This window comes from Schistocerca cancellata, chromosome 2, assembly GCF_023864275.1.
Source record: "Schistocerca cancellata isolate TAMUIC-IGC-003103 chromosome 2, iqSchCanc2.1, whole genome shotgun sequence".
Lineage (NCBI taxonomy): Eukaryota > Metazoa > Arthropoda > Insecta > Orthoptera > Acrididae > Schistocerca > Schistocerca cancellata.
Genome location: NC_064627.1, coordinates 332,753,595 through 332,779,824, shown reverse-complemented (window position 1 = coordinate 332,779,824; position 26,230 = coordinate 332,753,595). Strand labels below are relative to the sequence as shown.

At 39.2% G+C, this 26,230-nt stretch overlaps 1 protein-coding gene across 2 annotated transcripts in view; it reads left to right on the top strand.

Moving 5' to 3' along the window:
- Positions 1-26,230, top strand: part of LOC126161713 (general vesicular transport factor p115) — a 219,572-nt gene that overhangs the window by 66,555 nt on the left and 126,787 nt on the right. For both annotated transcript variants that reach the window (XM_049917745.1, XM_049917744.1), the window contains exons 4-5: positions 804-900; positions 20,916-21,117. In XM_049917745.1, coding sequence (XP_049773702.1) covers positions 804-900; positions 20,916-21,117 — 299 coding nt within the window. The remainder of the gene's footprint in view (positions 1-803; positions 901-20,915; positions 21,118-26,230) is intronic.

The following is a 26,230-nucleotide window of genomic DNA, read 5'->3' as shown; positions in this document are numbered from 1 at the left end:
TTCTGGTGAGATCTCTTTATGAAAATTCAATCATGGACTTTCTCCTCCAAATGCAAAAATCTTTTATTTGTGCCCACGTACATGAGGAGGAGTGGTTATTGTAGTAAAATAAGAGCTCACATGGAAAGATTGAAGTGTTTACTTTTTGCACAAGTTGTTTGAGAGTAAAACAGTAGAAAAATAGTGTGCAAGTGGTTCGATGAACCCTATGTCAGACACTTAAGTGTGAATTGTGAAGTATTCATGTAGGTGTAGATGCAGAATTTGAAGCCTTCTGGGATCCCCAGGTCTCTTCCACATACCTTCATTCACGATTCTTGTACCATGTGTCAACCATGAGTAAATTACGCCCTACCAGGCAGTTTTCATTTCTTTCGGTCAGTCCATATTCTCCTGTCAACCTATGGTCTGAGTGACCTGTACCTCCTTTCAAATCTTTTCTGACCAATCCCTCTTTTTGTATCTGAGGAAGGACATAGAAGTTCGAGAAGCTAGGAATACTTTTTCTCTCTCTCTCTACTTTTTAAGGTTTCTCTTAGCAGTAATTGGAATTTCCCCTCACTGAGGCATGTAAAGGCCAGACATTCTGTTCCCTGGAATTTGTTTCCTCAATTGAATATTCTTTCTGATATGGTTAAGACTTTTATGTCTGCCAAATTCTTCATGAGAAGTCAGATAAAATATGTAACACAATGTAAATAAAATTTAAATCGTTGAAATGGTATTTTTGGTATAAGAGCCTTCTTTTAGTGTGCTAGCTTCTGATTTGAATGTTGTGTAATTACTAAAAATTTCAATTTCAGGCCAAAGGAGATCCAAGAGATTATTTTGGTTAGTCCTATGGGTGTATCCAGACTTATGGACCTCTTGGGAGATAGCCGTGAAGTCATTAGGAATGATGTATGTATATTCAGTGTCATTTCTTTTTTAAAATCCTATTGTTTAGAGCCTGGTATGTGAGGCATGGAAAGGCAAGAGGGGAAAAAACAAATCATATTTGTGTCTTATCAGTCAGCTGTATGAGAACAAAATGTTTATAGGCATTAGATGTAGAACTTGACTGTTGTAATGTGGCCTATGTATGAAATTTATTTGTGCAGCCTACGTATGAAATTTATTTGTGCAGAAGCAATTTTATCATTGTGAAATGTTTCTATTTGCTTAGCAATTGATAGGCAGTTAAATGATAATGCTGTCAATTAATCACCTATTTTACATTTAGGGACCACTGTCACAGTACATAGTTGGTGATATGAAAGATGTTTATGCTGTTTTGAAAATTTCATGCTACTAATACTTAAGGAATGGAAATATTATAAGGGCCTGAACATGTGGATCTTTTCTATTAGTAGTTTCTATTAAGATGCTGCTACCCTGGAAACTGGAAGACCAATACTTTTGTTACACAGTTTTATTTTTATTCAAGGGAAGCAGTTTTCTAGGAGACAAAAGAAAATAGAATTTCTTAATCAGTGTACCAGTTTTGAAAGGCTGGAATGATAATAATCATGACTGCATGGAAATAAGCAGTGATAAAGAAATTGTAAATCAGCTGTTCATTGCACTACATGTTTCAGAAAGCTGTCTTCCATCATCAGATGTGTAAAGTGAATAGTTAAAACTATTCCCATAAATGCATAACTTTGCAACAACATTCAGGGGAAAGGTATAGAAGACTGTTCTTATCTCCATGCTATGATGAGCCATCTGCATTAGTCTACCTTATGTGCTGCATTGTTGTGTGTGGTACTTTTTTGTGTAAAATCTGGCGTACTTGTACAAGGATTATATTTTTACCTTGTGTTTCGTTGTGATGTTTCAAAAACAGTTGTTAGTGATCCAGCTTAATTATGCATGACCGCTGCTTACAGTTTTACTACTGCTTACTTTTTTTTTCTTTTCTTTTTTTTTTTTTTTTTTAATTTTTTCATCCTGCAAATGTGACTGCTCCTCTGCAGCATATGCTAGCACTCATAACTTTACTGATAATTTAAACGTTCTTTAACTTTTGTTAAATGTTCAGTCATTGATCACATAGGTGTTTCCACTTTGACTTCGCCACACAACTGTTTGTATTTGAAGTTGTAGGACCAGTATAGCTGATAGAAGTGGAACTGTGGGACATTCTTTGTATTGGGTTAAACATACAATAGGTGGAATATTACGAAGGGCATCCAGCATATAATGCAACACTTTTTTTGTTTTGGCCAATTTCGATTGAATAAAAAATGTGGAATTTGTTGTGGGACATTGTGGAATATACTCACTTCAGCCCATATGGTTTCATAAAGTTCAGATAGGTGGTGGCGCTATACATAACCTTGAAGATGGCATTTGTTACATAGGTGCATTCCAAACAGAGAGCTGTCATTGAGTTTCTTTTGGCAGAAAACCAGAGCATCACAGATATTCATAGGCACTTGCAAAATGTTTATGGGAGCCTGGCAGTGAACAAAAGTGTGGTGAGTCGTTGGGCGAGGAGACTATCATCATCACGACAAGGTGCCGCAAACCTGCCTGATCTCCTGTGTGTGCCAGGTGGCCACACACAGCTGTGACTCCAGCAGTGTTGCAATATGCTGATACTCTCATTTGAGGTGATTGAAGGATCACAATGAAACACCTCATTAGACAACTGGACATCTCTGTTCGTAGTGCTGACACAATTGTCCACTAGTTGAGAGGTACTCAAAGGTGTATGCCTGCTGGGTTCCTTGCTGCCTAACAGAAGACAATAAAGAGCAATGAAGGACCATCTGTGTGGAATTGCTTGCTGCATATTATGAGGCTGATGATGGGGAAGTTACTGATGATGTAGCAAGATGTTGGCTCGGGCACTGACCAGTAGATTGGTACAAAGTGGGCATACAGGTCCTCCCAGTAAGGTGGCGTAAGGCTGTCACATTGAATGGAGATTATGTGGAAAAATAGGGTTTTGTAGCTGCAAGATTGGGGAATAATATGGTGTACTGCAATCTTGAGTAAGACCAGCCTGCTTTCAGAAAAAAAGTGTTGCATTACTGATTGAATGCCATTCATAGATCAGTGATGGCATACTAGTCTTGAGTGCATGGCAATAACCTTCCCTGTTAATAATTAAGTCAGAAAGCAGTTTGGAAAGCACTGTTAAATCTTTGTGTCATGGTGGGCCTGTTGCCTTTGAAGGTGTTATTGAAAGAGAGTGACATGTGTTTCTAAAATGTGGGAGGGAAATTTTTTGATACTGTACCATGATAAATACTCTGACATTCTTGACATATTTATTGGTTTTGCTGGGGTGTATATTGCCCAAAGTAATTATTAATGTAAGCCCAGTTCTGTATAATTGTATAGAAGGGAGTGGAATTGGGCATATATCTTACATAGAGGCTTTTAAGCTACTGGTCTGTTTACCATACCATTTATTGTAGTTGGCTTGGCTTTCTGAAATATTTTCATATGTTTGAAAATGCTGAATCAGTGGTTTTTTTATAGAGCTGTGTAAATCTTAATTAAATTTTATAAACAAAGAACTATGCTGTTATATGCTGACCAAAATACACTCATGTTCAGAAAAAGCAGAACACTTTGAATGACTAGAGAAAGGACATTCATTCATATCCACAGGACCTATACATTAATATGTTCTGCAGAAATGACTAGCATTTCAGTCACCTTGGTTCAGCATGTGTTCCATTGCATAGTAAGCACAGGTTCTGCCATGGGCCCTGATAGCTTGTTCCTTGTGTGATGGCATCGGTGCTTATAAGGTGAAAGTGGCATCCTGTGGTACAACCATTCATGCTGCATTCATCTGGTTCCAAAGTTCATCTGTAGTGTTGGGCATTGGGTCACAGCACTACTCCCATCATTTCACCACCTCCCACATATTTTCAATTGGTGACAAGTCTGGTGATCTGGCAGGTCAGGGTAAAAGGCTGGCATCCTGTGACACCAAGAAGAGACATGTTTGTGCAGCAATATGTGGTTGTGCATTGTCTTGCTGTCTGGTTTGGGGTGATGTGCAGAAAGAGTATGGCTATGGGTCGCAGTATGTCATTCACGTAGGTCACACTGGTCACAGTGCCCTAGACATGCACCAACTGTGATTTGTGGCTGTACCTAGTAGCACGCCCACCTTAAGACCTTGAGTTGATGGTGTATGTGTTGTGTGAATGTAGTCACTGTGATGTCTCCTCGTGTCTGCGGCAAACCGAAATGGGGCCATCATTTTCAAACAAACAGAACCTGGATTTGCCTGAAAACACTGTCTGATACCATTCCTGCCTCCTGTGACGTCATTCCTCACACCATTGCTGTCTAGCATGTTTCCGTACATTCGTCAAAGTAGGCAGAGAAGTCAATGATGTGCACCTAAACCGTGCTGTAATAAATGGTGATGGACTGTCATCCCTGATAGTGTGTGCTGTGTTACACTTTTCCACTGTTGTGCCAGAGCAGAGGAGGACAAAGGTTTGTCCTGTAGTGCCATTCAGATGAGGTGTCTATCTTCTCAGACAAATTAGTTAACAAATTATTGTAACCAATAGGAAAGGAAGATGTAGGATGGCCGAGGAACAGATGGCTTTAATGGAGACAAAACAGGCCGTACACATACTCCTAGACTGAAGAAGAATACTTCTGTAAAATGCTGGACAAACAGCCCAAACTATACACTTATCATTAATTTGATTTACTATGAAAGAGTGACCATGAATTTTTGTTTAAAAAACAAATATACTTATAAGCATCACATTTGTCACAAATAAATGAATTCAATAAATATTTGGCTCATTGAGAGTTACAGCAACTACACTCTCCTTTTCTAAAGTACACCAGTTGTAATAATCAGTCAAATGAATGAACTAATTAGGAAGTACTAGCACTTTACAAATGGAATGACAGCAGTTAATATGTGACAATTTCAGTTCACTGTGAGTTCATGAAAGTAATGTTACCTCAACAACAAGACTATATTATATTGTTTCAAAAGAAAATTCAGTTGAGACAAACAATTAATGACTTATAAGACAGCTTTTCTGGCCAGTAATTGCCGTCAGACAGTAAATATGAGGACAGACCAATCTTATCCTCGCTACAGGTGTGTGTTGGATCTGCCACTCCTTTTCAACCTTTTGCAACCCACCCCTCTCACCAACCGGAGTAAGGAACCAATAATTCTGATAGCTGGGGTAGTATCATCACTTTTATTTGTATCTATCAACAGTATCAAATATCTCCCCTTCTGTAGACGGCTAGCAATTCTGTCTCATAATTTATTAGACCATATAATATGACAACTCAGATGCTGCCTCATCACATCCTACACACAATTTAAATCATCTTGAAAGGGATAGGCTATAGGATCCAACTAAATAAACAACCCCAAAAGTGGGAGAATGTTTTTGTAAATGTGTATGAGTATAATATAAAAGCAGGTGTAATTAATGAATAACAGATGAGGAAACTCTTAGTAAAAACTTTTTTATTTCTTGATCAAACTTGAATTGTCACTTACTATTTCAAAATAGTTTTAAATGTATCAGCTTCTAAGGTGATACGTGCGTTTCATGGATATGGAAATATATATAATGAAAACGACAAATTGCTACTCACTGTAAAGATGGCTCTTTCAGATGCAGACAGGCGCAATTAAAAGACTGTTACACATTTAGCTTTCACCCAAAACCTTCTTATGAAAAAGAAACGTGCACACATTCATTCGCACAGGCAAACGTATCTCATGCACACGTGACTGCCATCTCTGGCAGCTTATACTGGAATGTCAGTGGCCTTTTCCTTTCCTGAAGAAGTTTAGTCCGGAACGTTAATGTGTTACATTCTTTTCATTGTGCCTGTCGGTAACTCAATGTGTCTTTATGGTGAGTAGCAATCTATCTTATTCATTACATTGTTGATATTCCAACCTACAGTTTTCATTGTTTGAAAATATGTTTATGCTCTCATGTTCAGAAAAAAACAGAACACCTTGAATACCTAAAGAGAGGATGTTCATATTCACAGGACATGTAAATTAAGGTGTTCTGCAGAAATTGTTTAGCATTTGAACCTTGCCAGCCCACAGGTTCAAGGTCAACATCGATATTTTGACACATCACCACCTATCAGTAAATTGTGCTTGCAGTTCTTGTTGTCACTATAAACCGAAGTTACTGGATCAGCGTGACTTGAGCAGACATGCAGGATACCTCGCACATGTATACACAAATTGTACCATTAAATAAGTGAGTTTGAAAAAGGGCACATTAATGGCATGAGAGAATGAGATGCTCATGTGGGATGAAGTGTTCCAACAGTGCAATTCATGTATGTAGAATGGTTCATGGAAGGCTGTAGAACATGACGAGATGGGTTAGGTTGCACCACCTAGACCACCCCCTGAGATTTTTATGCATAATTTCTCCTTGTATAATATTATTTTGTATTTGCCTCTGAGGCTATATATTGAAAATTTCTTTAGAAAATTTTGTTTCAGCCAACTATATTCTTCTTTTCCTTAGTTAATGTCGAAGATTCACATTCTTGTATTAAAATATAGTTAGCCATTACTTTATAAAATTTTGATTATGTATTATTATTTGTCTTGCTATTTCTGTGTATTGTGTCATACATGATCTGAAATTTATTTAATTTATTAGTGACATCATTTTGATATTCATAGCTGATATTGCAACACCTGAAAATCGGACACCTAGTCTGTTGATTGTTCATCTAATACTATTTTGGAGTAAACTGGTAATTTCCCTTTGAAGGACATTATTTTTATTGTTCTGTACCTCAGCCAGAAAAACAGAACCTTACAAATTTGTTGTCCATCTGTTGAGACCCCATTTTTTCAGGATGGGTGGAGATAGAAAGTTGAAATTTATGTCAAATACCAGTAACCCGGCCCAGCTTCAAACAGGCAGCATTATGTATATGTGGTCAGACAACTTGTGTGCCATAATGAAATTTGTTTGCTGGCCATGAATAATTTTCAGAGAACAATGTTAAATAACTGAATATCATCACTTTCATATAACTTACATGATGTAAGTAACACAAGGCAAGAAAGTTGTCTGGAGGAATGAATGTTAAGATTTTCATATTGAATTGGTGTTTGGACTGACATCTCGTTGCAATGATGGGAGCATATTGTGATGTAAGTAGTATGTTTACAATCAATGTAAATATTGTAAGCTGCGGGGTGGTGGGTGGATAGCAGTATGAGAAAAATACGAAATTTAGCAATATTTGCCATGTTTTACGAGGGTCTGAAAACAATTTTTGTGGTCAGCCAGAAAATGATGCGAAAAGTTTCCAGTCTGCAAGTCAACATTTTTCTTTTGTTCACTGAAAGAAATGTTTCTACTCTCTGTGTAATCAGGAGGATCAGGAACTATAATTACAAATAAAAGTTTTAAGTTCTAATTAATTCAGTTATATTTAAGAAAATTTCACACGCACAAAATAGTGATATTCTTGATGATGATGGTGATGATGATGTCTCTCTCATAAACAGCACTATGAGCAGTTCAAAGGCGACATCTGTGGTAAGTTCCCATTAAATGGTCTTTTGCCCTGACTTAAGATAATCAAAGTTAATTGCTCACCACAATAGTGGAAAATAATGTCACCACTTGCCACGTGGTTTTGTTAACATTACGGGCAGCACCCAAACAATTACTTCCATGAAATCTAAGTGATCCAGGATGGTGTACAGTCCTCAAGAGTTCACTTCCTATTTGTACCGAAAACAGGCATTTAGTTCCCAGAATGAGATTTTCACTCTGCAGTGGAGTGTGCGCTGATATGAAGCTTCCTGGCAGATTAAAACTGTGTGGCGGACCGAGAGTCAAAAGCTGTGAGGACGGGGCGTGAGTCATGCTTGGGTAGCTCAGATGGTAGAGCACTTGCCCGTGAAAGGCAAAGGTCCCAGTTCAAGTCTCGGTCCTGCACACAGTTTTAATCTGCCAGGGAGTTTCAGGCATTTAGTTGCAGCCTGGCTGTGACATCACCCGAGGCAGCACGTAAGCTGCCTTTTGACTGATGCAATTGATAGCTGGGTGTGAAGTGAAGTGAAGTGAAGTGAAGTGAAGTCACTGCCTCCCTGGCCACATTTATGTATGGGCGCAGCAGACAGCCAAAGGGGACATCTGCTGTCATCTACTCTATGCTCCAATAGCAGCCTCTAAATGGCCCCATTCTCATATATGTATTATTTTAAAACTGTCATCAATCAAATTAGAATTTTCGTAATTTTTATATGAATGGAGTTAAGTTGGCTTTAATCACAGAAAAGTTTTAGCTTGACTGCATTTAAGGCTTGGCTGGTTAGAATTTTTAGAACGGAACTCATAGTAGAACATGACCTCTGAACTACATCTTTAAGAGATCTGGTATTGGTTGGTAATTGCATCAAAGTCTTGAAACTTGTTATAGCTTCATTATTTAATTGGTTTTATCAGATGCTGTAATCAAAACTTGTATCAGTGATATAAATGATACTTAATCTATGACGTTTGTGTTCCAAATTTAGTTCTCAGTAAATTACTTGAAAACTGTTTGAGGTTGTTTAATGAGGTCACATAGTAAATGTTTTTATATTGAACTGAAGTTTCGTACCAATTTTCATCTTCCTAAGTCTAATATTTAGCACCTTCAATTTTTCAAAAAAATGTGGATTTCGATCCAAAATATCAGATCAAGTTAAAACTTGACATGCATTTGTACATTCTGACAAATTTTTGGCTTTGTAGCTTTATTATTTAGCACCACTTGTTTTTTATTTAAAACAATGTATTTAGGGAAACATATTTATCTGATCACTCTGAGATTTAACAATTTAAACATTAATATACTGAAGCGTATGTTGACAGAGTTTGGAAAAGCAACTTTAGTTTTTAATTTCATCCTTATTATGGCACAATACTGTGTATGCTATACGCATGCGCATTATGATGATATGGCACTAGTAGCAGTGAACTGGGCTGAGTCCTGACACGCTCACTCACCTCTGTATCTCTCAAATGACCATACTGTCCTCCTCTGCCTCTATTGATCTCTTGTCCGCTCAAAACTGGATTATGGACGCATTGTCTACTCCTCTGCAAGGCCTTCTATCTTACGCCGTCTAAATACAATACACCATTTGGGGATCCGTCTCACCACTGGTACCTTCCGTAATAGCCCTGTTAAGTCTCTACGCAGGAGCCGGGGAACTACCACTGCAATACCGGCGCGACGTCCTACTCAGTAGGTATGCTTGTCAGCTTTCTTCCATGCCAGGCCACCCTACCATTGACCCCCCCCCCCTTTTTTTTAATGACATTCTTGACCGCCAGTACAAGATGTACTTTTCTTCTCTGCAGCCTCCCAGCGTCCACTTTCGTCACCTGATTCAGCAGCTGCAGTTCACACTTCCTGCCACTTTCTGAATGGCGGAAAGCCCTTCACCACCACCGCTTCAGACACAGGTTTGTGTTCGTTTTGACCTCAGCTCATTCCGGAAGGATTCGATTCCCGAGCTGACCTATCGCTGCAAATTTCTTGAACTTCGCCCACAACTTGCTGATAGCATATTTTTGTACACTGATGGTTCAAAGTCCGCCCACGGCGTTGGCTGTGCTTTTGTCATCGGGGCTGATAAGTTTCAATACCGGCTTCCCGACCAGTGCGCAATTTTTACAGCAGAGCTTTTTGCCCTCTATCAGCCTGTTCACTACGTCTGTAGGCTCCAGCTCACTCTCTGTGTGATCCGCCCTGACTCCCTCAGTGCTCTTCAGAGTCTAGATGATCCCGATCCAGTCCACCCCATCGTTCGACGGATCCAGGACTGCCTCCATTTGTTTCCGGATGGGACAGCCCAAGTGATGTTCATTGGGGGGGGGGGGGGGGGGGCATGTTGGTTTGCCTGGGAATGAGGCTGCAGCCAAGGCCGCCGCCCATCTCGGTCGACCCGCCTCTTACTCCGTTCCCTCGCAAGATATTTGTACTTTTCTCTATCAGCGTATCACGTCACTTTGGCATGACCATTTGTGCTCCCTTCATGGGAACAAACTCAGTTAAGTGAAACCTTTCCCAACAGCCTGGTAGACTTCCTCCCAGCTGTCTCGCCATGAGGAAGTAATGTTACCTCAGTTGCGAATAGGGCACTGCCGCTTTAGTCACCACGACTTGTTGAGTGGCGACCCTGCACCCAGCTGCCCTTTTTGTAGCCAGCCATTAACGGTTAGACATTTCCTGATCCTCTGCCAATATTTCAGCCACTTACGTCTCAGGGTTGGGCTGCCGCCAGCTTTGCCGGACATTTTAGCAGATCACGTGCGAGCTGTGGCTCACGTTTTAAGTTTTTTAAAAAGCGGTAATATGGCAAAAGAGATTTGGTTTCTACCTGGTGACTCTGGTTTCTTGTTAACGTCTTTTAGATACTCTTCCGTAACAACTTGATGTTTTAGATTTGTTTTTTCTTCCTTTTTGTATTGGATCTCACAACAGTTTTTTCCCCTCGCGGTCCCAGCATTCTCTAGTTCTTTACTGGGCACTTATGACTAAAGTGAAACTCAGGTCCATCGTCAATTCTCCCCCATCATAGAGGCCTTCAATGTTCTTTTTCCACCTATTTGCTCTCACTTCTGCAATTAACAGTGGAATTTCCATTGCACTCTTAATGTTACCACCCTTGCTTTTAATGTCACTGGAGGTTGTTTTGACTTTCCTGTATATTGAGTCAGTTCTTCAAACAGTCATTTCTTTTTAGATTTCTTCACATTTTTCATGTGGCCATTTCGCCTTAGCTTTCCTGTACTTCCTTTTTATTTCATTCCTCAGCAACTTGCATTTCTGAATTCCTGAATTTCCCTGAACATTTTTGTACGTCCTTCTTTCATCGATCAATTGAAGTATTTCTTCTGTTACCCATGGTTTCTTCGCAGTTATCTTCTTTGTACCTATGTTTTCCTTCCCAAATTCTGTGATGGCCCTTTTTAGAGATGTCCATTCCTCTTCAAATATACTGGCTACTGAGCTATTACTTATTGCTGTATCTATAACCTTAGACAACTTCAAGCATGTCTCATCATCCCCTAGTACTTCTGTATCCCAATTCTTTGCGTATTGATTCTTTATGACTAATCTCTTGAACTTCAGCCTACTCTTCATCACTACTGCATTGTGATCTGAGTCTATATCTGCTCCTGGGTACACTTTACAGTCCAGTATCTGATTTCGGTATCTGTGTCTGACCCTGGTATAATCTAACTAAAATCTTCCCATATCACCCGGTCTTTCCCAAGTATACCTCCTCCTCTTGTGATTCTTGAACAGAGAACTCAGTAGTACTAGCTGAAATTTATTAAAGAACTCAATTAGTCTTTCTCTTCTCTCATTCCTTGGCTCAAGTCCATATTCTCCAGTAGCCTTTTCCAGTCCCCCCATGACTACTAGATTTCCATCCCCCTTGTTAAGTACTGTGTTACCTTTTCAACATCCTCATATACTCTCTTCGTTTTCAGCTAGTGACGTCGGCATGTATACCTCAACTATTGTTGTCGTCATTGGTTTGCTGTCGATTCTGACAAGAACAACCCTATGACTGAACTGTTCACTGTAACACACTCTTTGCCCTACTTTCTTATTAATAAGAATCCTGTGCCCATTATACCATTTCCTGCTGCTGTTTATATTACCCTATACTCATCCGACCAGAAATCCTTGTCTTCTTTCCATTTCACTTCACTGACCTCTATTGTATCTAGATTGAGCCTTTGCATTTCCTTTTTCAGATTTACTAGCTACCCTATCACATTCAGGCTACTGACATTCAATGCCCCAGCTCATAGAACTTTATCCTGTTGTTGATTATTCAATCTTTTTTCCATGGTTAACTCCCCCTTGGCAGTCCCCTACCGGAGGTCTGAATGTGGAGTATTCTGGAATCTTTTGCCAATGGAGAGATCATCATGACACTTTATAAACTGCAGGCCACATGTCCTGTGGATACACGTTATGTGTTATGTGTTAATGCAGTTAATGCAGTGGTTTCCATTGCCTTCTGCATCCTCATGCCCTTGATCATTGCTGATTCTTCTGCCTTCATGGGCAGTTTCCCACCCCTAGGACAAGAGTACCGTGAAGCTTCTGTCCACTCCTCCACCCTCTTTGACAAGGTCATTAGCAGAATGAGGGTGGCTTCTTATGCCGGAAGTCTTCGGCAGCCAGCGCTGATTATTAATAAAAATTTTAGCGGAGGCAGGTTTTGAACCTGGGGCTGAGAACATTTTGATTACTAATCAAAGATGCTACGCCTAGACCATGGCGATGTACAATACCTTCTCCATTAAAAAAATTGATAAATTTTACAGCTATGATTTAGAGTATATTGTCAATTAATTCCGAAAAAAGTACATTGTACTTTCACTAGGGTATAGTGTACCTTCGCCCAGGGAAAATTGTACTTTCACACGGGAAAAAGTGTATTTAAAACTGGGATATCTGGGAACTTTTTTTTCCTGTCTGCATTTATGCCCTGTCTCTACTAACCTTGTGTTTATATGCCTGGCGGCTACTTTCATTGTGTCAGGCATGTAAAATACCATCCACCTGCATACCATACTATTGCTTGGCCTCCATTGGAAAAGTTTTTTCATGACCGGCAATGAGCAACAAGGCCTTATGGGATTCGCACAAACGATTGCCTTTTAGCGATGGGCATGGCCAGCCTTAATATTTTACATCAAGGCTGGAGCAGATTTCCACTTTGGCTCCTCCAGAGGCCCAGACTTATTTTAGATTTGACCAATTTTAAGAAAGATAGTATGCCATATCTTACATTTCAGTCTCTGTCTTTTAACATTTTATGTCTGCATCAAAATTTCACAGTATTTCACGCTAATGGCTCCAAATAGGGGAATTCCCTTGGCTGCTCTGTAGTGTTCCCCAACCATGTCACCAGAATTCGCCTTCATGATGAGTATATCGTTTGCTCAGCAGAGCTTCACACAATCCTGAAGGCACTAGAGCAGATGCATCATATTCAGGGCAAACAGTTTCTCGTTTACTCCGATTTCCTTGGTGCCTTACAATCACTACAGAACCTTTACCCAGCTGATATATGACCAACTATACTTGTTCCAATGACAAGGAAAGCAGGTGTCATTCTATTAGGAGCCAGGGCTTGTGAGGATATGGGGAAATTAACAGGCCAATTGAGGTGCCAAGGAGGCCTGCAGAGGACAGGATGTGGCACAGTGCCCTATTCCTCTGGAGGCTGTTGCTTCTGCACTACATAGAAAGTACATGCAGTTGTGAGATGGGGAATGACTGGCAGTAATGGACAATAACCTTTGATTTGTGAAGTCAACTATTGTGCTGTTGTGTTCCTCCTGCCAGTTTCTCAGATGGGATGAAGTGATCTCCACATGTCTTCACACTGGGCTGTGCTCTCTTACACGTGGCTTTTTATTGAGGTGCAAGGATCCCCCTCTTTGTGATACTTGTGATGTGCACATCTCAGTACGCCATATTTTAACGGAGGGCATTTTATACCACGATGCGAGAACAAAAGCAAATGTCGGTGGGGATCTGTCCTCTATTTTAGCCGACAATGAGACGAGTGTGACTAAAGTTTTAAAGTTTCATTATTTATCTGGACTCTGACCGAAGCTTGTTGGCTGAAGGTTTTAGTATGTTGCAGAGTGGCTTCTCATACTTATTTTATTCTTGTGATCAGCCAACCACATCCATCTGCTATATTGTTTTCTCTCCTTCTGCCACTTCCTTCCTATTTAGTTGATGTTTTAATATTGATATGATACTTTGTTTTGTGCTTCCATGTAGGTGCACACATGGTTTTCCACATTTTGTTACTTTTTGTTTCCATGCTATTTTATACTCCATTTTCATGTATTTTCCCAACGCTCATCTCGGACTGTTTCCGCACGGGCACTGGAGACCGTGCTATCATGCACCCTTACCAACATAACCATCCATACATCTACTAACCTTTGCTTGTAATCATTTGCATGTTCTCTTTTGAACTGAGAATGCAGCAGCTTCTGCTTTCTCTGCATTTTCCAAATCTCATTGTTAAACCATGGTGGCACATAATTCTCCAGGCAACGATTTACAATCTACTTAAACTTTGTCCACAATTCCTCTACATCCATCTTACTGGAACTGAGTGATGCCAGTTCACTCTCTAACAACTGCTTATCTGCTCTTTCTAGCAGAAACACTCTCCTAGCCCTCTTAACTGATTTATTAACTTTCATAACCATAATTGCTATAATGACATCATGATCTCTAATCCCCCATCCTATACTGATGTTGTCAGTAATATCCAGCGCGCGCGCGCGCGCGCGCGCGCGCACACACACACACACACACACACACACACACACACACACACACACACACACACACACCTCATACATACACAACCACCAACTCTAGTATCTCAGGCCCGAGTTGCTGGATTTGGTGGTCATATGTGGCTGAAAGCTGCATGTGAGTGTCTTTTAATTGTGCCTGTCTGCAACTTGACGTGTCTTCTTTTTCATCTTCTTCGGTCTATAGTTCTTGATGGTATTTTATGCAAGTCTCTTTATCTATGACATTCATTTTTGATGCTGAGTTGTTTTATGAGTTTGTAGGTCATCTTCTGTCCACCATGCCCATCATTTATTATGTCAAAATAAATCTGTTCCACAACACTTGAAGAGCTTCCTTACTGTTTGGTGAAGATGTGCTTTCCTGCAGATATAACCAGAGTCTCTTCTGAATCATCTTATAGGTTTGAGGTATGCTTTTTGTTCTGTTTTAACTGCCTTCTCTACTTTATGATTCCATACTCTGAGACTCCCCCCCCCATGAACCATGGACCTTGCCGTTGGTGGGGAGGCTTGCGTGCCTCAGCGATACAGGTAGCCATACCGTAGGTACAACCACAACGGAGGGGTATCTGCTGAGAGGCCAGACAAACGTGTGGTTCCTGAAGAGGGGCAGCAGCCTTTTCAGTAGTTGCAGGGGCAACAGTCTGGATGATTGACTGATCTGGCCTTGTAACAATAACCAAAACGGCCTTGCTGTGCTGGTACTGCGAACGGCTGAAAGCAAGGGGAAACTACGGCTGTAATTTTTCCCGAGGGCATGCAGCTTTACTGTATGATTAAATGATGATGGCGTCTTCTTGGGTAAAATATTCCGGAGGTAAAATAGTCCCCCATTCGGATCTCCGGGCGGGGACTACTCAAGAGGATGTCGCTATCAGGAGAAAGAAAACTGGCATTCTACGGATCGGAGCGTGGAATGTCAGATCCCTTAATCGGGCAGGTAGGTTAGAAAATTTAAAAAGGGAAATGGATAGGTTAAAGTTAGATATAGTGGGAATTAGTGAAGTTCGGTGGCAGGAGGAACAAGACTTCTGGTCAGGTGACTACAGGGTTATAAACACAAAGTCGAATAGGGGTAATGCAGGAGTAGGTTTAATAATGAATAGGAAAATAGGAATGCGTGTAAGCTACTACAAACAGCATAGTGAACGCATTATTGTGGCCAAGATAGATACGAAGCCCACACCCACTACAGTAGTACAAGTTTATATGCCAACTAGCTCTGCAGATGACGAAGAAATTGAAGAAATGTATGATGAAATAAAAGAAATTATTCAGATAGTGAAGGGAGACGAAAATTTAATAGTCATGGGTGACTGGAATTCGAGTGTAGGAAAAGGGAGAGAAGGAAACGTAATAGGTGAATATGGATTGGGGCTAAGAAATGAAAGAGGAAGCCGCCTGGTAGAATTTTGCACAGAGCACAACTTAATCATAGCTAACACTTGGTTTAAAAATCATGATAGAAGGTTGTATACATGGAAAAACCCTGGAGATACTAAAAGGTATCAGATAGATTATATAATGGTAAGACAGAGATTTAGGAACCAGGTTTTAAATTGTAAGACATTTCCAGGGGCAGATGTGGACTCTGACCACAATCTATTGGTTATGACCCGTAGATTAAAACTGAAGAAACTGCAAAAAGGTGGGAATTTAAGGAGATGGGACCTGGATAAACTGAAAGAACCAGAGGTTGTACAGAGTTTCAGGGAGAGCATAAGGGAACAATTGACAGGAATGGGGGAAAGAAATACAGTAGAAGAAGAATGGGTAGCTTTGAGGGATGAAGTAGTGAAGGCAGCAGAGGATCAAGTAGGTGAAAAGACGAGGGCTAGTAGAAATCCTTGGGTAACAGAAGAAATATTGAATTTAATTGATGAAAGGAGAAAATATAAAAATGCAGTAAATGAAGCAGGCAAAAAGGAATACAAACGTCTCAAAAATGAGATTGACAGGAAGTGCAGAATGGCTAAGCAGGCATGGCTAGAGGACAAATGTAAGGATGTAGAGGCTTATCTCACTAGGGGTAAGATAGATACTGCCTACAGGAAAATTAGAGAGACCTTTGGAGATAAGAGAACCACTTGTATGAACATCAAGAGCTCAGATGGAAACCCAGTTCTAAGCAAAGAAGGGAAAGCAGAAAGGTGGAAGGAGTATATAGAGGGTCTATACAAGGGCGATGTGCTTGAGGACATTATTATGGAAATGGAAGAAGATGTAGATGAAGATGAAATGGGAGATACGATATTGCGTGAAGAGTTTGACAGAGCACTGAAAGACCTGAGTCGAAACAAGGCCCCTGGAGTAGACAACATTCCAGTAGAACTACTGACGGCCTTGGGAGAGCCAGTCCTGACAAAACACTACCATCTGGTGAGCAAGATGTATGAAACAGGTGAAATACCCTCAGACTTCAAGAAGAATATAATCATTCCAATCCCAAAGAAAGCAGGTGTTGACAGATGTGAAAATTACCGAACTATCAGTTTAATAAGCCACAGCTGCAAAATACTAACATGAATTCTTTACAGACGAATGGAAAAACTAGTAGAAGCCGACCTCGGGGAAGATCAGTTTGGATTCCGTAGAAATACTGGAACACGTGAGGCAATACTGACCTTGAGACTTATCTTAGAAGAAAGATTAAGGAAAGGCAAACCTACGTTTCTAGCATTTGTAGACTTAGAGAAAGCTTTTGACAATGTTGACTGGAATACTCTCTTTCAAATTCTAAAGGTGGCAGGGGTAAAATACAGGGAGCGAAAGGCTATTTACAATTTGTACAGAAACCAAATGGCAGTTATAAGAGTCGAGGGACATGAAAGGGAAGCAGTGGTTGGGAAGGGAGTAAGACAGGGTTGTAGCCTCTCCCCGATGTTATTCAATCTGTATATTGAGCAAGCAGTAAAGAAAACAAAAGAAAAATTTGGAGTAGGTATTAAAATCCATGGAGAAGAAATAAAAGCTTTGAGGTTCGCCGATGACATTGTAATTCTGTCAGAGACAGCAAAGGACTTGGAAGAGCAGTTGAACGGAATGGTTGGTGTCTTGAAGGGAGGATATAAGATGAACATCAACAAAAGCAAAACGAGGATAATGGAATGTAGTCGAATTAAGTCGGGTGATGCTGAGGGTATTAGATTAGGAAATGAGACATTTAAAGTAGTAAAGGAGTTTTGCTATTTGGGGAGCAAAATAACTGATGATGGTCGAAGTAGAGAGGATATAAAATGTAGACTGGCAATGGCAAGGAATGCGTTTCTGAAGAAGAGAAATTTGTTAACATCGAGTATAGATTTAAGTGTCGGGAAGTCATTTATGAAAGTATTTGTATGGAGTGTAGCAATGTATGGAAGTGAAACATGGACGGTAAATAGTTTGGACAAGAAGAGAATAGAAGCTTTTGAAATTTGGTGCTACAGAAGAATGCTGAAGATTAGATGGGTAGATCACATAACTAATGAGGAAGTATTGAATAGGATTGGGGAGAAGAGAAGTTTGTGGCACATCTTGACCAGAAGAAGGGATCGGTTGGTAGGACATGTTCTGAGGCATCAAGGGATCACCAATTTAGTATTGGAGGGCAGCGTGGAGGGTAAAAATCGTAGGGGGAGACCAAGAGATGAATACACTAAGCAGATTCAGAAGGATGTAGGTTGCTGTAGGTACTGGGAGATGAAGAAGTTTGCACAGGATAGAGTAGCATGGAGAGCTGCATCAAACCAGTCTCAGGACTGAAGACAACAACAACAACAACAACAACTCTGAGACTGTTCTTCCTGAATTTATTCTTTTTCCTTACAGCTTCCATTGTTGCTCTGTTAATGCATAACTTGGTGTTTTCTCATTCTTCGTTTACATTGCTCTGTGTGATTTCGTTCTGCAGACATTGTGAGAGGTGTTGCTGAGACACAGGTGTTTTATACTGTTTTCTTGTAATAGATGAATTTTAAATGCTTCATCTTGGGTATTGTGTAATTCATTTCTTCCACCTGGTCAACAGGTTTATCTCGACTATAACAAGATAGAGATCTAAATTCACATTAAGTCCTCTGTGGGCTCTTGCACCTTGAACAAGTGAGCCAGTTTTCCATTTACAATAAAATAAGAAAGAAGTTGTGGCTCAGTCGCAGAGTGTCAGACTACAAAGATAAAGGCCTTGTGTTTGATCTCCAGTCAATCCTAGTATTTTTATCTGTCACTTATCACATATTTCGCTTCTGACAATGTTTGTTGATATGAAAAATGCTGCGTTGTACTGTGATTCAGAATTAAATAGTAGGCCCCCCCTATAAATGGCTGGGTAAGTCACTTATCAAATGTTGGGGGAAGGCAACAGTGTTGCACTTCCAACAGGACCATGCATAATAAAGCACTATAGTATACAAACCAATCTTCGGATTGATTTACTGCTTTACTTTCAAGAGACTGATGGCTTCTTCTTGCATTCCATCTATCTTTATAAATGTCTTTTTCCTAAAGAATTTGCTGGTAATTTTCATATAAGTGAATGTGATGAAATGATTTAGTTCTTGCCTATTATTATTATTATTACTACTACTGTGTACACTCCATACTTCCTGCAACTCCAGTTACTGGTATGTTTCCTACATGTCCATTGAGGTCTGCACTTATTATCAAGTGGCCGTATTTACTTTTGTCTGCCTGTTTTTTCTTAAATCTTTCTAAAACGACTACATCTCTTCTTTTTTCCTCCTTTTTCCGGAGCATATACACTTATTATTGTCAAATAACCCATACCTATTTTCATCCATACTGGTACTGTACTTTCATTCACATAATTATAACTCTGAAGTTGGTTTACTGTAAACCAGTATTTCAACCTCATATTATACTCTCGTTGGGTTTACACTGTTGTACACCATTGTATAACCATTCAGTTCTTTGTACTTTTTAGTTTCATTTTTGTTTCAGTTATGGCAGGCTTATTTACATTTTTTTATTTTAATTCTCTGTTCACTCATTGTTTGTTTTGTCCTAACCCTTGCATCTATCTGGCTTACTTCCCTGATCACTTTGAGTTAACTTTTTTCCCTTGTAGAAGGGGTAACAACCACTTGATTGAATAGACAGGTGGTGGGGCTACCATATCTGTGCCAGCTGACCTTCCTAATTTTCTGCCAGGGTGTCCTCTGCTAAAGCCAAAAAGCACTAATTTTAAAGAGCCAGGAACTCTTTTTCCCACCCCCACTGGCTACACTCCATAGGTGGACATTGTCCAGGGACCACACAGCTTTCACCTTCGTAGACATGGGAGCGGAATTTGCTACTAGAGCTGCTAAGAAATTACAGAGGCATTTTTCAAGGTTTTAATATTCTGACCCCTCCAGCAGGTGTTAGAACCCTTGAGACTATACGAGCCTTTGGATATCATGTTATAGAAGTGTCAGTTAAATTACTTTGTGTACTCAGATTGCATTGCTACTCTTCCATACTATTTACTATTCTTTAAGTTTATGGGTATTTGGTCGTAGTTATCAAATGTGGTTTATGTACTAACCATTCAATCTGTTTCCATGTGTCCACCTAACATGTTTTGGGAGTTTGAGGCTGGCTGGTGCAGTAATTTTGTTTAAATTGCTCTGAACACAGAACTATTTCATAAAATTAATGAAATTTTGAGGATTTGTTAACAGTGGACCTTTATTACATTAAAAAATACTTGAAGCAATCTTTGCTGTAAAGTTACACACCACAGTCTCTTCCCATGATTTTCCTGCAGTTCTGTATCAAGAGACAGCCTGAAATTTATGTATATATCTTCCTTTAATGACTATAAAGAATGTATGCATTGTTCACTGAAATATTCAATGGCTTTACAAATGTTTGCACATACTATTTTACTCATTTTCGTATTTCCACAACAGCGTTTTGTAGTTCCTAATTCCTCCCAGCTCTCTCACTTCTAGACGAAGATGTTGTTAACAGTACATCTTCACAGTTATCCCTATGTTTCACTCAGGAATTAGTGTTGTCCATCATCAACAGATAGTACAGCAGTTCTGTTTTACCTCTGGTACTGCAACTGGCAAGTATGTGGCCATGTTACCATCACGAGCACATACTTTGGTTGAGGGATTCAAATTTAAAAAGCGTCCTGACTTATTTTACTAGTTATTTTGATCTCTTATTCAATATATAAATTCATTTCCCTTTCCGATTTGTCAGTCTATCACCTTTTCCCTTGATCTATTTTTTACATTTTTCTCTATCAGGCCTTGTACCTTATATCTTTATTAGCCAACCTGTGTGACCTTCATCTCCAGAAAGTGCCATGTGTGACATCACTACAGTGACTTGCAAACCACAAATCAGGAGAAGGCAAATTTACACCATTATAAGTTCTCTACTTTTGTGCTTCTAATCCGTAACTCTAATGTAAGACTAAGTAATGCAACATGGATATGTTTTGCACAGTTACATGTATTATTTAAGTATTTTAGCTTATAAGTATGTTGTATAAAAGTTTCAACATGAATAATATATCTTTCAGAGATAATTTAAATGTTGTGATTTCAGGCACTCTTACTTCTGATACAGCTTACAAAAGGAAATGCCAACATCCAAAAAATAGTAGCCTTCGAGAATGCCTTTGACAGATTGTTTGATGTTATATCAAAAGAAGGGTACTCTGATGGTGGTATTGTTGTTGAAGATTGTCTGCTATTGATGTTAAATCTTCTGAGAAACAACACATCAAATCAGAATTTTTTTAAAGAAGGTCTGTAATGTTCAATGTTGTTTTATTTCTGTCTCTCAGGTATTACTCTGCCCTTTCCCATATTTGCTTTGGGAATAATCATAATATGTTGTTATGAAAATATCTGCATGTTTGATAACTGAAATCCAATATAATGAGAATATCGAATTTCTTATCTCTCTTTATACAGATTTTGTGTAACTTACTGAGTTGTTGTGATGTCATATATTTCTTTCACATGACCACGGATAGATGGTACAAATACCTATATTGCTAGAGGTGAGCAGTAATGTTTAGGAACTGGACAAATCATTTTGAAGATGGGAGAATATCAAGTAAGCTTCATGTCATGTGTGCAGTGGATACAGAATGGAAACAATAGATGAAATTACTAATAAAACATAAAGCACATGTAAAAACCAAACAAGTGTTGCTAGAAACAAAGTTTCTGAGGAACTTAATAGCAGGATATAGTACAGTGAAGGAATTGATGGTAAGCTTAAATTTTCAATAGTTTCTGTTTTGAGGGTCTATATGAAGTGACCATTTTCTAAAATATTTACTCATAACATCCTTTATTGATACAGAATTGAATGGAACAGTTTTTCCTCCTTTTGTAATTTCTTTGCAATGTGAAGGAACATGATTTCATTGCAGCCAACCTAAAAGTCATGCAATATAAAGTAGCAACATTCGAATTCTTTGCCACTAAATATAGCAACTGGAGTCTGCTCATAATGTTATGGTCGTTGTTCCCTAAGATGCTAAGAGGTAAGACTAATCTGTTTTGAATGACTTCTTCCCATCGAACTATAAATGCAGTGCTTAACAAGTTCTGTTATGATTTACATGAGAGAAATAATACAGTGCTAATTTGTTCCTGCATTTTACCAGAGAGATAATTGAGATCATTGTGATTTCAAGGAGGAATAGACATTAGGCCTTTAGGAAGTCAGTGGTGGATGTAAAGAAGTAAGTGTTTTGTCTCTACAAGAAGCTGCAATGTGAGTGCATCTGCACTGAAGAAGAGCATTGGTCAGTTTGCTTATCTATATGAAGATGGTATCTGTACTTTCTGCAGTATCTCCCATGACATTATCTTTCAAAAAGATAATACCAAATCACTGTTGCCCGTGCTGTCCTGACGTTACTGACAAAGAGCAGATGGTATCTGTACTTTCTGCAGTATCTCCCATGACATTATCTTTCAAAAAGATAATACCAAATCACTGTTGCCCGTGCTGTCCTGACGTTACTGACAAAGAGCAGTAGACTGTTCTACAGATCTCTCATCCATTGAAAATACCCGGTCATTAGTTACCAAGAGACTGGCACACCACCACTCAACTCCCCAGTCATTGCACAGATACTAGAACACACTGTAGGGGTGATGCTCAGGCGGGCTGTTAGCTCTGACGTTACCATGGATGGTCCTATTATGCTGCACTGCGCTGAAGCTTTTAGCCACGTAGCATGCACACATTTAACGCGTACACAGTTGTGGATGTTGTCATTGTTAAGATTTATATTAGTTAAGATATTATTTTATATTGTTGGCAAAATACTAGCATAAAGCTTGCAAACATATTTTTCAAATTTTATTGATAACTTTGAATTTTCAAAACACTAAGGCTTAAATCAATAAAACCTGGTGGAACACTAAATTTCCTGAGTCATGTTTTTAATAGTGATTTTACTAGGAAGAAGATATTAAAATACATTTCTGACCCTTTGTAAGATAGGGAACACAAAGTGGCAGCCTTTGCAATTTCTTCAGATGATGAGTTAGTACACTATCCTTCCGTAACCACTTGTTGACAGTCAGAAAAAGAGCCCTGAATCACTTTTTGAACATGTATTAATTTCATGTAACTCAGCCGTACATTGTGAGAGACGATCCTGTAAATCTTCATTCTTTTGCCTAAGGTCTTTTATTTCTGTTTCCATAATTTTTAATTTTTGGCACAAGCACACATCGTCGCATTTTCAGCAGTGTTTGTTTTAATGGTCAATGTTTTGTCTGGTAGTAATTTCTTCGGTTGTTGGTAATGTATTTATCTGTACAATATCTTCTACTTCCTTATGGTAGCTTCGTCTTTTTTTTTTTTTTTCCTTCTTCTTCTTTTTTTTCTGTTTTTCTCCCCCCCCCCCCCCCCAAATATTTATCACATTATTGGGCTCATTACTGTGCCATAAATAAATGCCAGAGGATGAGGATGGTAGATTTAGAGTTGAAACAGCATCAACCTTAAACTTGATTGTCAAAGGAATGTTCAACAGTTCACTTTTCAAATCCCTTTCAGAATCCAAATCGGTGAAATATATTGTGCAGGTACAAGCATTTTCAATTAAAAATGATTCTGTATGTTTACAAACATTCATCAATTATCGTTTCGTCTCATTGTTCTTAGAAAATGTATGAAACTTAATTTCTAACTTATTTTGTTGTCTGCTGTGGTTACTACAATTGTCGATCACATGGCAAACCGTTATTTATCACTTAAAAACATACCCTAAAAATCCCTCAATAGACTGACAATTATGGCCTAACTCTGAACTCAATCTCCAGTCACTAAGAAAACTTCACACTGCTGTAAACAGCCTTGTTTTCACTCGTAAACACAATTAAAACACAACATGTTATGGGAACTGCGAGCTACTGAGCGCTGGTTGCGTTCAGTCTGACATCAGGGCTTGCTATTGCACATACACCTCATGATCTGTACTATGTATTCTACGCTATCCTTGGGCCGCCGTGATTGGTGGAGAGTATAGCAGCCATAGAATTGAAGTAGAGTGGAATGATGTTCCTGTACCTAAGCTCAGTTCGATCTGCCCATTTGGGTTAGAGGTACTGTTGCTGCCAGAGGTGGGAGCTCTGTGACTAAATTTCACTTCCTGTGTACTCCCAAAAACCACCAACAAATTTAAGCTTGTATTTTCCTACTGTACTGAATATGCAGAATAAGTAAAATTTGATTATTTGGTACCCTGTTTGGTGTTAAAGTTTTCTGCAAACTTTCATGAGAAAGTTCAAGGAGAGAGAGACCAGTTATGGCGTAAGAATTAGGTCAGATAACACAGCAATCTTCTTATTATATTCAAATGTAATTTAAATGGTTTGTTTATGAAGGTTCTCAGTTATTCCCATCACCCTTATGGGAAGGGGCAAAATACATTTTCTAAAACTGTTGCATATTGTTGTTGTTGTTGTTGTTGTGGTCTTCAGTCCAGAGATGCAGCTCTCCATGCTATTCAATTCTTTGCAAGCTTCTTACCTCCAAGTACCTACTGCAACCTACATCCTTCAGAATCTGCTTAGTGTATTCATCTCTTGGTTTCCCTCTATGATTTTTACGCTCCATGCTGCCCTCCACTACTAAATTGGTGATTCCGTGATGCCTCAGAACATGTCCCACCAACCGATCCCTTCTTCTAGTCAAGTTGTCACAAATTTCTCTTCTCCCCAATCCTATTCAGTACGTCCTAATTATGTAGTTACATGATCTACCCACCTAATCTTCAGCATTCTTCTGTAGCAGGCCACATTTTGAAAGCTTCTATTCTCTTCTTGTCTAAACTATTTATCGTCCATGTCTCACTTCCATGCATGGCTACACTCCTTACAAATACTTTCAGAAACAATTTCCTGACACTTAAATCTATACTTGATGTTAACAAATTTCTCTTATTCAGAAATGCTTGCCAGTCTGCATTTTATATCCTCTCTACTTCGACCATCATCAGTTATTTTGCTCCCCAAATAGCAAAACTCATTTACTACTTTAAGTGTCTCATTTCCTAATCTAATTCCCTCAGCATCACCCGACTTAGACTACATTCCATTATCCTCATTTTGCTTTTGTTGATGTTCATCTTATATCCTCCTTTCAAGAGGATTCCACATCCTTTACTGTCTTTGACAGAATTACAGTATCATTGGCAAACCTCAATGTTTTTATTTCTTCTCCATGGATTTTAATTCCTACTCCAAATTTTTCTTTTGTTTCCTTCACTGCTTGCTCAATATACAGATTGAACAACATCGGGGAGAGGCTACAACCCCGTCTCACTCCCTTCCCAACCACTGCTTCCATTTCATGCCCCTTGACTCTTATAACTGCCATCTGTTTTCTGTATAAATTGTAAATAGCCTTTCGCTCCCTGTATTTGACCCCTGCCACCTTCAGAATTTGGAAGATAGTATTCCAGTCAACATTGTCGAAAGCTTTCTCTAAGTCTACAAATTCTGGAAGTGTAGATTTGCCTTTCCTTAATCTATCTTCTAAGATAAGTCGTAGGATCAGTATTGCCTCACGTGTTCCAACATTTCTATGGAATCCAAACTGATCTTTCCTGAGGTCGGCTTCTACCAGTTTTTCCATTTGTCTGTAAAGAATTTGTGTTAGTATTTTGCACCCGTGACTTATTAAACTGATAGTTCTGTAATTTTCACACCTGTGAACACCTGCTTACTTTGGGATTGGAAGTATTATATTCTTCTTGAAGTCTGAGGGTATTTTGCCTGTCTCATACATCTTGCTCACCAGATGGTAGAGTTTTGTCAGGGCTGGCTCTCCCAAGGCTATCAGTAGTTCTAATGGAATGCTGTCTACTCCCGGGGTCTTGTTTCGACTTAAGTCTTTCGGTGCTCTGTCAAACTCTTCACGCAGTATCACATCTCCCATATCATCTTCATCTACATCCTCTTCCATTTCCAGAATATTGTCCTCGAGTACATCACTCTTGTATAGACCTTCTGTATAACTCCTTCCACTTTTCTGCTTTCCCTTCCTTGCTTAGAACTGGGTTTCCATCTGAGCTCTTGAGTTCATGCAAGTGGTTCTCTTTTCTCCAAAGGTCTCTTTAATTTTCCTGTAGGCAGTATCTAGCGTACTCCTAGTGATATACGCCTCTACATCTTACATTTGTCCTCTAGCCATCCTTGCTTAGCCATTTTGCATTTCCTGTCGCTCTCATTTTTGAGATGTTTGTATTCCTTTTTCCCTGCTTCATTAACTGCATTTTTATCTTTTCTCCTGTCATCAGTTAAATTCAATATCTCTTCTATTACCCAAGGATTTCTACTAGCCCTCGTCTTTTTACCTGCTTGATCCTCTGCTGCCTTCACAAT